At 48.3% G+C, this 15,361-nt stretch overlaps 2 protein-coding genes across 2 annotated transcripts; one reads left to right on the forward strand and one right to left on the reverse strand.

The window, feature by feature from the left end:
- Positions 1 to 5,027: 5,027 nt before the first annotated feature.
- LOC121529962 lies at positions 5,028 to 5,924 on the forward strand. The gene is made up of 3 exons (XM_041818131.1): positions 5,028 to 5,062; positions 5,120 to 5,575; positions 5,663 to 5,924. The coding sequence occupies exons 1-3, from the start codon at positions 5,028 to 5,030 to the stop codon at positions 5,922 to 5,924; spliced, it is 753 nt and encodes a 250-aa protein (XP_041674065.1).
- Positions 5,925 to 12,088: 6,164 nt separating this feature from the next.
- Positions 12,089 to 13,156, reverse strand: LOC121529981. The gene is made up of 3 exons (XM_041818219.1): positions 12,919 to 13,156; positions 12,657 to 12,729; positions 12,089 to 12,599 (listed from the first exon to the last, which is right to left on the reverse strand). Exons 1-3 carry the CDS (start codon positions 13,154 to 13,156, stop codon positions 12,089 to 12,091), a joined length of 822 nt encoding a protein of 273 aa, XP_041674153.1.
- Positions 13,157 to 15,361: the final 2,205 nt, after the last annotated feature.

Below are 15,361 nucleotides of genomic sequence, written 5' to 3' on the forward strand. Positions count from 1 at the left end.
GATGGATGGGAAAAACAGACAAGCCTGCAGACAGACGGGCAGACCAAAAACAGACAGGCAAACAGAGAGACACACAGGGAGATAAACAGAAAGACAGGCAGTCAGGCAGATACTTTGACAGGTGGACAAACATAAAATAGGCATACAGACACACGAACAGACAGGCCGCCGACAGAAAGGTAATGGAAGGACAATAAAAAGAAGGACAGACAAACATACAGGCAGACAGTTAGACTGATAGACAGACAGGGATATACACTGTCAGGAAGACATTTTATAAGTTAGATAAACAGACAGACATAAAGGCAGTAAGACAGACTGAGTTACACGCAAATTTTCAGAAAGGTAGACAAACAGTAAGACAGTATAGACAGACAAATGCACAGGCAGATGGTTCAGGTAGACATACAATAAAATACATACAGACATACATACAGAGGGACAGACAGTTATACAGGCAGACTTAGAGACAGACAAGAAAATAGTCAGAAAGGCAAACAGAAGACAGACGAAAACATTTTGAAAGTGGGAGGGTGATTATCTCATTCAAGCTTGTCATATGAGGATTGTCATCCAAAAATACTTGAAAGACAAGTAGATAAACAGACAGACAGGCAGGCATACAATAATACCGTCAAACAGACAGACTTACAGGCAGGCCTATAGCCAGAAAGACAGACAGATAGAAACAGAGAAAGACAGACTGACAGATAAATATATACGCATACCAACAGTCGGACATATAACCAGACCGGGATACAAAGACAGACGGAAAGACAAAGAGACAAATAGACACCGGTTTAGAGGGACAGACAGATAAGACAAACAGACACAGGGCAGACAGATAGACCGTACCCCTGCAACATAATTTCTTGGAGGAGGACGAACGTGGAAGAAGAGGAAGTTTCCGTCGGTCATAACCTCGGCTGAACCCGTTCCTGCACATCACGAGGAGCAAACTTCCCCAGCGGCAATAGCCCTCAACAGCCCCGCAATCCCGCCACCTCCGGAGTACGCCAGTGAGTCTTTTTGTCGGGTATGCGGATTTAGATAAGCCGCCCGTTTCTCGCCCCTCCGTCCCGTAGCAAAAACTAGGTCGTGGGAATCCCGAGAAGTGAGGGACCTACTGTAGTCGAGACTCTAAATTAATGCCATGCACGTCGTTCCTTGTCCCTTGGAGCTCCTCAGGATTAAATGACCTTTAAAGGTGCAGTAGTCGTAATCCCGCCCGCGCGGAGTTTAGATTCCGCGGCGACAAGAGCGCCTTAACCTTTCCCGGCGCTACCACTGTGACCCCAAACCTCAATTATCAGCACTGTAGTACGTTTGAGAGAACCCTTATTTAAAGAAGCATCCTATTGGATACCCGTAAGATGGTGTGATTGCTATACGTGTTGGGGGAGATGGGCCGGTCGGAGACCGCCTGGAAGGAATTCCGGCCAAAGATGAAGGGTGGTGCCTCCCTCGCATTACTTGAGGCACCACAGGAAGGGTGGGTACGCTGTGGCAACTTCATCTAATGCCACTTTTCCGTCATATCGTCTACGAGTTATAAGTTTGCCTTGTTTTGCGTATTGCGTTGGAGTGTGCAGTGAGACGTCGATTAATATAGATGATTAGTGTTGCGGAACTGTAGGACAATAGGAAAACTCCACCCTGGGGATTCTGTGGCTAGCCGGAGCTGTCCCGAAAGGATACTATATCTTAGCAGTTCAGTAACATTATGACGCCCAAATCAAACAAAATAATAATAAAAACTGCCGGGTCGACAGCGTCTTACAATTTTCACCTTTTTTCGTTCCGCTCAGCCTTTATGACCGGTGACTTGCAAGGCAACAAAAAGTTGCATGCAACTGCCTCGGAAGTGCTGGGCTGGCGGGGAAGTTAAGAGGGTTTTGAGAAGGACAGGAAGCTTGATCAGTTTTGAGACTAATTGCTCCTGGTCACAGATCGCAGATGCAGCGGTGACCTGGGGGTGACATCTTGGCCCGGAAGAGGGAAGATCTGCATCCTCAGATAGCGAAAACTGTGATAAAATCTGTGATTAAAAAACTGCGATAAATGAGGTAGGATTTAGTTTGTTATTTATTTTATTTATTTAGTTGTTTGGTAGAGAGTTTTGTTGTAATAGTATAAGTTGATCCTTTGTTTTGGTTTCGTGGGTATGTTTGATTTGTCATCTCGGTGTTAAAACTTAAATGCTCGATCACCTCGACCTGCGAATCAAAATATACGCGCGAAAACAAAGCATAAGAGACTCGACCAGCAGCCGATGTCCTTAGTTTTTTTTTAGGTGTAAGGTTATTTTTTCTGTAAAACATGGCAAAAGATAACGACGTAGTGAAGAAGCACGGGTATTGGCTTCGATCTGCGTATCCTTTAGACGGGGACGACGAAGCACTATGGTCCTTGGAGGACGAGGGCGCTGCCGGCGATGGACCACCGCGTATATCGATGGGGTTGCATAGGACTCCGCAAGGCCGTCTGTGAGAGCCGCCGGAACAAGAGTTCCGAATGAACCAGGAACCTACCCCGAAGACGGACTTCGGAGCGGTTGGCTCGGCGGCAAACCGACTACTGCAGATGGAATACCGCGAGGACAGGTTCCGTGCTCCAAAAGTGGATTCGGCTGTTAACGTCGCCAGGCAGCGGAGACCCACCGTAGGGCCCAGGAATCCGGCATCAGCGAGGCTGTGCACGACGAGATCCGGGAGGGTTTCTTGGAAATTATGAAGCTGATGAACAAGGTCTTTCGGCCCGCTGGTCAACGGCCCGGCTTCCACAGGGCCACTCTCCGGATCAGGGTCAGCAGCGGAGGGAGACGCCAGCATCGCAGTTTCCAGAACAGGATCTTCGAAGAGCGGTTCTCAAGGACCATCGGTCGGCAACCGCCGGCGAACAAAGGCCACCACCGATAACCATACCACCAAAGCCGCATAGGAGGAGGTGGGATTCTCCTGGCTTCGACAGCAGCTGTCCAGGATTCGGTCCTTGGAGAAACACCGCCGGTCCGTAGGGTCGGCATATCGAGGACCTGCGTCACTGACCATGCCAGTTCGAAGTAGCTCATGTCCATGAAAGATCTGTCGGGACGGTTGGCGAGGTGGTAACTACAGCTTCATGGATTCCACTTCAACATCGAGCACAGGAAAAGAAGTGAGAACGGAGTGGCAGACACCCTTTCACAGTGTTTGGAGAAGCTAGTGTTGAATCCGACGGAGTTTTTGGGTTTCGAAACCACCAAGTTTGCTGGAGAAGATTACCTCGGATTAGTGAAGGATGTGAACGGTAATTGGGAACACTTACCGGTCTTAAAGATCGAGGATGGTCTCATCTTGAAAAGAGTTTCTCCAGCGAATCCGGACGATGAGGTGGAAGGTTCTGAGTGGAGAGGAAACCACAGAGACCGACTACTGCAGATAGAATACCGCGAGGACATTCCGTGCTTCAAAAATGGATTCGGCTGCCCAGTCGGCCGTTAACGTCGCCTTGGCCCAGGCAGCGGAGACCCACCGTAGGGCCCAGGAATCCGGCATCAGCGAGGCACGACGAAATTATGAAGCTGATGAACAAGGTGTTTCGGCCCGCTCTCCGGATCAGGGTCAGCATCGGAGGGAGACGCCAGCATCGCAGTTTCCAGAACAGGATCTTCGAAGAGCGGTTCTCAAGGACCATCGGTCGGCAACCGCCGGCGAACAAAGGCCACCACCGCTAACCATACCACCAAAGCCGCCTAGGAGGAGGTGGGATTCTCCTGGCTTCGACAGCAGCTGTCCAGGATTCGGTCCTTGGAGAAACACCGCCGGTCCGTAGGGTCGGCATATCGAGGACCGCCGGACGGTCGACTTCCGAGAGGGAACGCGTCTGTATGGCAACGTAGGACAGGAGCATGGCAGCCAGAAGGTCCGGATAGATCGGTGGGGAGTATACTTCGACGGCGATGACGATCGCAACTCCGCGGAGGACTTCTTGTTTCGGGTAGATCAGGATCTTACCATATGAAAAGAGAATGCGATATTAAAAGGAGGCCAGGAATCGGATCTTTTCCGAGCACCAATTGAGCGGGATGAGATAAGTGTCTCGGAAAGTCCAGAAAGCCAGGAGTCGGTTCAAGAAGAGAAGAGCGAGGAGGCGAGACCGCTGACAGGATTGTTGGTCATGGGAGCAAGTGTCAGCCTGTTGGAAAAAGGTGGAAGAGAGCTCGTGGAGGTGTTGGATATGCCAGTCCAGAAATATTTATCCGTGGTCCGAACGCCTTCTGGAGAGGACCGGTCGATTATAGGACGCGTCGAGCTACCTGTGGAGTACAGGGGACAGATTAAGCGGATACTTTTCTATTTATGCCCTTAACTGGAGCAGGAGGCCTATTTTGGAGTGGACTTCTGGCAGGGGTTTGGCTTGGCTCCGACGAAAGAAGGCAGACGAAATCCACGCTAGGGACATGGAGCACTACGCCGAACAGGAAGATGACCACGAGGAAAAACCGGATCCCGAATCTTGGACCTTATCCGAGGCCGACGCACGACAGCTCCCGGATATGCAGGAGGTGTTTCTCTCGTTCGAGAAGGATGGCCTGGGAACGACCAAGCTGAAAACACACACAATCGAGCTGATTGAGGGAGCCAAGGTTATCAAAGATCGACCGTATCCCATGTCACCCGCGAAGCAGAAGGTAGTCGAAGATGAGGTGGACATGATGCTTGCGCTCGGAGTCAACGAGGAGAGCAAGAGCCCGTGGAGCAACCGGACGACGGTTGTGTCGAAACCTGGAAAGGATCGGTTCTGCTTAGACGCCCGCAAGTTAAATTATCTGACCATCAAAGACGTTTACCCGCTGCCTAGTATCAACGGCATCCTGTCTAGAATTGATCAACTTTTTACATTTCCAGCTTGGATTTGAAGTTCGCATTCTGGCAGATCGAGTTGAACCCAAAAAGCAATGAACTAACAGCCCTTACAGTTCCTGGTCGGCCTCTCTACCAGTTCCGGGGGGTCTGTTGATACTCGCTCCTCCGGCAAGTCGCAGAATGCCTGAAAGCAGCGGGTTTAACGATCGGAATGCGTAAGTCCAAGTTTTGTTTTAAATCATTGACTTACTTGGGGTTTATCGTTTGTGGAGGTCGTTTACGGATGGATCCAGGAGGAGTTGCCGCAATCAGGAGGATCCTGGAGCCCAGATCAATGAAGGAGGTGAGACCGTTGGCCGCCCAGCTCACCGAATCGCTGGAAAAGCGGGAAACTCGAAGTGTTCATTGAGTCCAGACGCCAAGCTAGCCGTAGAGTCCTTGAAGATGGCATTGACGACTGCACCAGTCCTGGTGCATGCGGACTTCAAGAGGCGTTTTTTTATTCAGTGTGATGCGTCACACGTCAGAGTCGGAGCGGTGCTTTTTCAGCGAGACGACGACGGACAAGAGCAGCCAATTGCCTTTTTCTCGGCCAAGATGAATAACCATCAGGTTAACTACACCGTAACCGAGAAAGAGTGCGTTGCAACGCTCATGGCCATCCGCAAGTTCAGGCCATACATCGAAGGGATACCATTCACCTACGTCACTGACCATGCCAGTTCGAAGTAGCTCATGTCCATGAAAGATCTGTCGGGACGGTTGGCGAGGTGGTATTTACAGCTTCATGGATTCCACTTCAACATCGAGCACAGGAAAAGAAGTGAGAACGGAGTGGCAGACACCCTTTCACAGTGTGTGGAGGTGCTAGTGTTGGATCCGACGGAGTTGTTGGGTTTCGAAACCACCAAGTTTGCTAAAGAAGATTACCTCGGATTAGTGAAGGATGTGAACGGTAATTTGGAACACTTACCGGACTTAAAGATCGAGGATGGTCTCATCTTCAAGAGAGTTTCTCAAGCGAATCCGGTTGATGAGGTGGAAGGTTCCGAGGGGAAAGGAAACCACAGAGTCTGACCCACAGCATAATCGAGCGTGCGCATGCGGACCCAATAGCAGCTCATGACGGAATGGGAAAGACTCTGGAAATCCTCCGACGGCAGTTCTACTGGCCTGGCATGGTTCTCTAAGTCCGCGAGTTAGTACGTGGGATGTCTGCAAGGAGACGAAGGCGCCAAATTTCCGAATGCAGGTCGGAAAAGGTTGGCAGGTTGAAAAAAGGGTCCAGACGGAACAGACATTCCAGAAGCTGCATATCAAAGAAGGGTAATGCCTAGTTATTCATCGTGGTGGACCATTTCTCAAAATTCGTATTAATGAAGGCCATGAAGGAAGCTACTATCTCGAACGTCGAGACAATTCTCGGCAGTTCACGTCAAAGGTCTTCCAAGAGGCGATGGACAGTTTTGGGATATCACACCTAAAGACTCCGGTATACTCACCCGAGAGCAACGCACCAGAACGAGTCAATCGAAGCGTGTTGTCAGCAATCCGGAGCTTTTTGGATAATGATCATCGGGACTGGGACGTGTACCTTCCGGAGATTGAGGTAGCTCTCCGAAACGCGAACCACTCGGCGACAGGAGAAGCACCGTTTTTTACTGTATTCAGCATCACATGTTCCTGATCGGCGCCAACTATAGGTAAGCGCGGAAGCTAAAGTCCTTGTGTGACCATGAAATGGCTGGGTTGGAGACGGCAGATAAACTCCGAGTGATCCAAAAAAAGGGTTCGAAAGAATCCGGAGACAGCATACGAGCGAAGCCGCCAGCGTTATGACCAACGGGCTCGAAACTTCTTGGCCAAGCCAGGTCAGGAAGTGTATCGCCACAACTTTGTCCTCAGTGACTTTGGAAAGTATTTCTTTCTTTGGAAGGAGTGGAAGTTTCCGTCGGTCATAACCTCGGCAGAAACCGTTCCTGCACATCACGAGGAGCAAACTTCCCCAGCGGCAATAGCCCTCAACAGCCCCGCAATCCCGCCACCTCCGGAGTACGCTGATGAGTCTGTTCCAAGGGGGGCTCCGTGGCCACATATATCCTCCCTTGAATCCACGCGCCGTCGCTCCACGCTCCAGTCCAGAGACGACCACCCGGCACTTGTTTCGAAGTTGGCCAGAACCAGATTTTTTTTCTCGACACTAACCGCCATCGGGCGGGCTTAGGCAGACCTGGAGACCATTAATCAAAACCTAGAATTATATTAGTATTATATTGTATGTCAAACCTGTAACATTTGTCGGGCATGCGGATTTAGATAAGCTGTTCTTTTCTCGCCCCTCCGTCCCATAGCAAAAACTAGGTCGAGGGAATCCCGAGAAGTGAGGGACCCACCTTAGTCGAGACACTAAAGTAATGCCATGCACGTCGTTCCTTATCCCTTGGAGCTCCTCAGGATTAGGTGACCTTTAAAGGTGCAGTAGTCGTAATCCCGCCCACGTGGAGTTTAGTTTCCGTGGCGACTAGAGCGCCCTGACCTTTCCCGTAACAACAATGCCACGTTTCCGTCATATAGTCTACGAGTTATAAGTTTGCCTTGTTTTGCGTATTGTGTTAGTATGTGCGGTGAGACGTCGATGAATATCGATGATTAGTCTTGGGGAATTGTGGGAAAATGGGGACACTCCGCCCAAGGGATTCTGGGTCTAGCCGGAGTTGTCCCGAAAAGATACTATATCTTAGCAGTTCCGAAAAAATTAAAGTCTAACTTTCAAGTACTCACCGTATTTTGAAAAAAACCGTATCGGCAATGCAATCCTTATCCTGGTTAGAGTAGGAGGAAGACTGGATAATTCTGATCTGCCATACAGCGCTATGCATGCAGCCATTTTGCCAAAGAAGCATCGCTATACGTCGCATTCATACACCGTTGCAACCTACATGCCGGACGGAAAGTATTGATTTTCTTACTTTGGGAAATGTTTTGGTCATCAGCAACAGACCGTTAGTGTGTCAAATGGCACGGGAATGCACTCACTGCTTCCAATACAAGCCTCGCCTTATGTCCCAGATTATGGGAAAACTACCTCTAGATCGACTTGTTGGCGAACGCCCATTCTTGGTGACAGGATTCCTGCGGGCCCTTCCTGACCTGGTACAAAATTCGAAGCAAGTTCCCGTACAAAACTTACGCTTCGATATTTGTTTGCTTTGCAACCAAGGCTACCCACATCGAACTAGTTTCCGAGCTTACAACTAATGCTTTCTTATCTTGCGTTCGAAGGTTTATTGCCCAGCGTGGATCTACTGCGATAACGCAAAAAACTTCTTTGGAGCTGTCAATGAAATGAAGGAGTTCCAAAGTTCATTACTGGAGTCTGGATCCACCAGACTTCTAAAGTCGTATAGCGCTCGCAAGGGATTCTCATGTTGCTTCATCCCTCCCAGAGCCCCATATTTAGGCGGCCTCTGGGAGGCGGTTGTCAAATCAGCTAAAACGCTCCTACTTAAAAACATCGCAGAAGGTAATTTTACATACGAAGAGGTCTTGACCGTCCTTACAGAAGTAGAAGCCATTTTGAATTCACGACAAAAATGATAAAGATACTTTGTCGCCGGCCCATTTCCTAATTGATTCACCGTTTTTGTCAGCACCAGATGAATCTATCCCTATTGTCAGAGGAAGCATGTTGAGTAACTGATAGTGACGTCACTGCCCATGTGAGGCCTTATAACCTTAATTTCTTCATAAATAGCGAAATAATATTCCGATTTCAAAAATCGATAGATATTAACAAAAATAAGTTATACAAGGTCAAACGAAGGCATTCATAATAATATTATAGACGCCACAGTTTTTTTCGGTTTGTGGGGGTTAGAGTGGGCGTGGCGGGATAAAAACTCGTGGCAAGTTGCAGTGCCATCTCTTTAATATGTGTTTTTAAGAGCCTAACTGCTGCTGCGTATGGACCTCAGGAATCTTCATGGTTAATCTCATCTTTGTATCTGTTATAGTTCCTGAGATCTCAGCGTTCATACGGACAGACGGACATGGCTCAATCGTCTTCGCTATTCATCATGATCAAGCATATATATACTTTATAGGGTCGGATATACTTCCTTCTACCTTCTACCTTCAACGAATTATATTTCCCTACGAGTAACGGATATAAAAAAAACTAGAAATACTGATAATGATAACAGTAAACTCAAACTTAAAACTAGCAAATTACGGTACTTATAATAGACTCGGTTTTCAGAACAGAAAGAAAAAAAACTTATTTTTGATGCGTTTGTCATGCAACATGGAAAATGCACTGCCTATAATGGGGCTTTTACAACTCGAGTCTTTAGGAATTTTTTTGCGAACTTGCCGTTTAAAGACTTTCCAAAGTCACTGAGGACAAAGTTGCGGCGATACACTTCCTGACCTGGCTTGGCCAAGAAGTTTCGAGCCCGTTGGTCATAACGCTGGCGGCTTCGCTGGCATGCAGCCATTTTGCCAAAGAAGCATCGCTTTACACGGCTATACGTCGCATTCATACACCGTTGCCGGACGGAAAGTATTGACCTTGCGTATGGACCTCAGGAATCTTCATGGTTAATCTCATCTCTGTATCTGTTATAGTTCCTGAGATCTCAGCGTTCATACGGACAGACGGAAATGGCTCAATCGTCTTCGCTATTCATCCTGATCAAGCATATATATACTTTATAGGGTCGGATATACTTCCTTCTACCTTCTACCTTCAACGAATTATATTTCCCTACGAGTACGTCCATGCACGTCCTTCCTTGTCCCTTGGAGCTCTCAGGATTAGGTGACCTTTAAAGGTGCAGTAGTCGAAATCCCACCCACATGAAGTTAAGTTTCCACGGCGACTAGAGCGCCCTGACCTTTCCCGTAACAACAATGCCACGTTTCCGTCATATAGTCTACGAGTTATAAGTTTGCCTTGTTTTGCGTATTGTGTTAGTGTGTGCGGTGAGACGTCGATGAATATCGATGATTAGTCTTGGGGAATTGTGGGAAAATGGGGACACTCCGCCCAGGGGATTCTGGGTCTAGCCGGAGTCGTCCCGAAAAGATACTATATCTTAGCAGTTCCGTAAAAATTAAAGTCTAACTTTCAAGTACTCACCGTATTTTGAAAAAAACCGTATCGGCAATGCAATCCTTATCCTGGTTAGAGTAGGAGGAAGACTGGATAATTCTGATCTGCCATACAGCGCTAAGCATGCAGCCATTTTGCCAAAGAAGCATCGCTTTACACGGCTATACGTCGCATTCATACACCGTTGCAACCTACATGCCGGACGGAAAGTATTGATTTTCTTACTTCGGGCAATGTTTTGGTCATCAGCAACAGACCGTTAGTGTGTCAAGTGGCACGGGAATGCACTCACTGCTTCCAATACAAGCCTCGCCTTATGTCCCAGATTATGGGAAAACTACCTCTAGATCGACTTATTGGCGAACGCCCATTCTTGGTGACAGGATTCCTGCGGGCCCTTCCTGACCTGGTACAAAATTCGAAGCAAGTTCCCGTACAAAACTTACGCTTCGATATTTGTTTGCTTTGCAACCAAGGCTACCCACATCGAACTAGTTTCCGAGCTTACAACTAATGCTTTCTTATCTTGCGTTCGAAGGTTTATTGCCCAGCGTGGATCTACTGCGATAACGAAAAAAACTTCTTTGGAGCTGTCAATGAAATGAAGGAGTTCCAAAGTTCATTACTGGAGTCTGGATCCACCAGACTTCTAAAGTCGTATAGCGCTCGCAAGGGATTCTCATGTTGCTTCATCCCTCCCAGAGCCCCATATTTAGGCGGCCTCTGGGAGGCGGTTGTCAAATCAGCTAAAACGCTCCTACTTAAAAACATCGCAGAAGGTAATTTTACATACGAAGAGGTCTTGACCGTCCTTCCAGGTCATGCCCGGATATCTTTGGCGTTAGCATTGTTAGGATTTGTTGCCGACGGCTTTCACAAGTCGAGCCTGAATGATTTTTCTTGCGAACATGGCGTTGAAGGACTTGCCAAATACACTGAGGACAAAGTTGCGGCGATACACCTCCTGACCTGGCTTGGCCAAGAAGTTTCGAGCCCGTTGGTCATAACGCTGGCGGCTTCGCTCGTATGATGTCTCCAGATTCTTTCGGACCTTTTTTTGGATCACCCGGAGTTTATCTGCGTCTCCATCCCAGCCATTTCGTGGTCACACAAGGACTTTAGCTTCCTCGCTTACCTATAGTTGGCGCCGATCAGGAACATGTGATGCTGAATACAGTAAAAAACGGTGCTTCTCCTGTAGCCGAGTGGTTCGCGTTTCGGAGTGCTACCTCAATCTCCGGAAGGTACACGTCCCAGTCCCGATGATCATTATCCAAAAAGCTCCGGATTGCTGACAACACGCTTCGATTGACTCGTTCTGGTGCGTTGCTCTGGGGTGAGTATACCGGAGTCTTTAGGTGTGATATCCCAAAACTGTCCATCGCCTCTTGGAAGACCTTTGACGTGAACTGCCGAGAATTGTCTCGACGTTCGAGATAGTAGCTTCCTTCATGGCCTTCATTAATACGAATTTTGAGAAATGGCCCACCACGATGAATAACTAGGCATGACCCTTCTTTGACCAAAGATATTTTTCAAGAAATCGATATGCAGCTTCTGGAATGTCTGTTCCGTCTGGACCCTTTTTTCAACCTGCCAACCTTTTCCGACCTGCATTCGGAAATTTGGCGCCTTCGTCTCCTTGCAGACATCGCACGTACTAACTCGCGGACTTAGAGAACCATGCCAGGCCAGTAGAACTGCCGTCGGAGGATTTCCAGAGTCTTTCCCATTCCGTCATGAGCTGCTATTGGGTCCGCATGCGCACGCTCGATTATGCTGTGGGTCAGACTCTGTGGTTTCCTTTCCACTCAGAACCTTCCACCTCATCGTCCGGATTCGCTGGAGAAACTCTTTTCAAGATGAGACCATCCTCGATCTTTAAGACCGGTAAGTGTTCCCAATTACCGTTCACATCCTTCACTAATCCGAGGTAATCTTCTCCAGCAAACTTGGTGGTTTCGAAACCCAAAAACTCCGTCGGATTCAACACTAGCTTCTCCAAACACTGTGAAAGGGTGTCTGCCACTCCGTTCTCACTTCTTTTCCTGTGCTCGATGTTGAAGTGGAATCCTTGAAGCTGTAGCCACCTCGCCAACCGTCCCGACAGATCTTTCATGGACATGAGCTACTTCGAACTGGCATGGTCAGTGACGCAGGTGAATGGTATCCCTTCGACGTATGGCCTGAACTTGCGGATGGCCATGAGCGTTGCAACGCACTCTTTCTCGGTTACGGTGTAGTTAACCTGATGGTTATTCATCTTGGCCGAGAAAAAGGCAATTGGCTGCTCTTGTCCGTCGTCGTCTCGCTGAAAAAGCACCGCTCCGACTCCGACGTGTGACGCATCACACTGAATGAAGAAATGCTTCTTGAAGTCCGCATGCACCAGGACTGGTGCAGTCGTCAATGCCATCTTCAAGGACTCTACAGCTAGCTTGGCTTCTGGACTCAATGAAAACTTCGAGTTTCCCGCTTTTTCAGCGATTCGGCGAGCGGGGCGGCCAACGTCGCAAGGTTCTTTATGAACCGGCGGTACCATCCAGCAGTCCCAAGAAACGCTCTCACCTCCTTCATTGATCTGGACTCCGGCATCCTCCTGATTGCGGCTACTCCTCCTGGATCCATCCGTAAACGACCTTCACAAACGATAAACCCCATGTAAGTCAATGATTTAAAACAAAACTTGGACTTACGCATTCCGATCCTTAAACCCGCTGCTTTCAGGCATTCTGCGACTTGCCGGACGACCGAGTATCAACAGATCATCTAAGTAGACAAAGACGTTTGAAAGGGATCACTCGGTCCATTAGCCTCACCAACCGCTGGGCCGCGTTGCAAAGTCCGAATGGCATCACCCGGAACTGGTAAAGAGGCCGACCAGGAACTGGTAGGGCTGTCAGTTCATTGCTTTTTGGGTTCAACTCGATCTGCCAGAATGCGAACTTCAAATCCAACCTGGAAATGTAAAAAGTTGATCAATTCTAGACAGGATGCCGTCGATACTAGGCAGCGGGTAAACGTCTTTGATGGTCAGATAATTTAACTTGCGGGCGTCTAAGCAGAACCGATCCTTTCCAGCTTTCGACACAACCGTAGTCCGGTTGCTCCACGGGCTCTTGCTCTCCTCGTTGACTCCGAGCGCAAGCATCATGTCCACCTCATCTTCGACTACCTTCTGCTTCGCGGGTGACATGGGTTACTGTCCATCCTTGATAACCTTGGCTCCCTCAATCAGCTCGATTGTGTGTGTTTCCAGCTTGGTCGTTCCCAGGCCATCCTTCTCGAACGAGAGAAACACCTCCTGGATATCCGCGAGCTGTCGTGCGTCGGCCTCGGATAAGGTCCAGGATTCGGGATCCGGTTTTTCCTCGTGGTCATCTTCCTATTCGGCGTAGTGCTGGTGGCCTTTGTTCGTCGGCGGTTGCCGACCGATGGTCCTTGAGAACCGCTCTTCGAAGATCCTGTTCTGGAAACTGCGATGCTGGCGTCTCCCTCCGCTGCTGACCCTGATCCGGAGAGTGGCCCTGTGGAAGCCGGGCCGTTGACCAGCGGGCCGAAAGACCTTGTTCATCAGCTTCATAATTTCCAAGAAACCCTCCCGGATCTCGTTGTGCACAGCCTCGCTGATGCCGGATTCCTGGGCCCTACGGTGGGTCTCCGCTGCCTGGCGACGTTAACAGCCGAATCCACTTTTGGAGCACGGAACCTGTCCTCGCGATTCCATCTGCAGTAGTCGGTTTGCCGCCGAGCCAACCGCTCCGAAGTCCGTCTTCGGGGTAGGTTCCTGGTTCATTCGGAACTCTTGTTCCGGCGGCTCTCACAGACGGCCTTGCGGAGTCCTATGCAACCCCATCGATATACGCGGTGGTCCATCGCCGGCAGCGCCCTCGTCCTCCAAGGACCATAGTGCTTCGTCGTCCCCGTCTAAAGGATACGCAGATCGAAGCCAATACCCGTGCTTCTTCACTACGTCGTTACCTTTTGCCATGTTTTACAGAAAAAACAACCTAACGCCTAAAAAAACTAACTGAACAGGTCAAAATGCCTACGACCAAAACAATAATAAATAAATAACGAAGAATAATATATATCACCAGCACGAGATGTATGAACACTAATATAGATAAATATGTATTGAAACAAATAGTAATATAAGTAAATAAATGCGTATGGAAATAAATAATAATACAAATAAATAACTGAATATTAAATAAAAAATAAATAAATATCTCAACAAATAAAAAAATATATCACCCCAAATCTGGTATCTTCTGCCCTTACTAATTCTTTCTCTTCATTTTCAGGTTTAAATCAGGGGAGCTGGAACCGGTCACCAGCCGGTGGACTCCGAGCCGGAAACTTCATATGTCCTCCCACACCGCTCGTCAACTAGACTAGCTATCAACCTTTTATGTTGATAGCCGTCAGCTAAGGACATCGGCTGCTGGTCGAGTCTCTTATGCTTTGTTTTCGCGCGTATATTTTGATTCGCAGGTAGAGGTGATCGTGTAGCGTGTGTTCCTCACGGGTCACGATCACACATTTAAGTTTTAACACCGAGATGACAAATCAAACATACCCACGAAACCAAAACAAAGGATCAACTTCTACTATTACAACAAAAATTTCTAGCAAACAATTAAATAAATAAAATAAATAACAAACTAAATCCTACCTAATTTATCGCAGTTTTTTAATCACAGGTTTTATCACAGTTTTCGCTATCTGAGGATGCAGATCTTCCCCCTTCCGGGCCAAGATGTCACCCCCAAGTCACCGCTGCATCTGCGATCTGAGACCAGGAGCAATTACCCTCAAAACTGGGCAAGCTTCCTGTCCTTCTCAAAACCCTATCTTACCCTTTTAATTTCCCTGCCAGCCCAGCACTTCCGAGGCAGTTGCATGCAACTTTTTGTTGCCTTGCAAGTCACCGGTCATAAAGGCTGAGCGAAAAGAAAAAAGGTGAAAATTGTAAGACGCTGTCGACCCGGCAGTTTTTATTATTATTTTGTTTGATTTGGGCGCCATAATGTTACGGAACTGCTAAGATATAGTATCCTTTCGGGACAGCTCCGGCTAGCCACAGAATCCCCAGGGTGGAGTTTCCCTATTGTCCTACAGTTCCCCAACAATAATCATCGATATTAATCGACGTCTCACTGCACACTCTAACGCAATACGCAAAACAAGGCAAAGTTATAACTCGTAGACGATATGACGGAAAAGTGGCATGGAAGTTTGCTCCTCGTGATGTGCAGGAACGGGTTCTGCAGAGGTTATGACCGACGGAAACTTCCACTCCTTCCACGTTCGTCCTCCTCTAAGAAATTATGTTCCCGGGGCCCTTCCGAAGAGTCGCCTGGCCCTCTGAGGATCCACACCGTGAATAAGAAAAGGT

This window comes from Drosophila eugracilis, unplaced genomic scaffold, assembly GCF_018153835.1.
Source record: "Drosophila eugracilis isolate 14026-0451.02 unplaced genomic scaffold, ASM1815383v1 contig_1005, whole genome shotgun sequence".
Classification (NCBI taxonomy): domain Eukaryota; kingdom Metazoa; phylum Arthropoda; class Insecta; order Diptera; family Drosophilidae; genus Drosophila; species Drosophila eugracilis.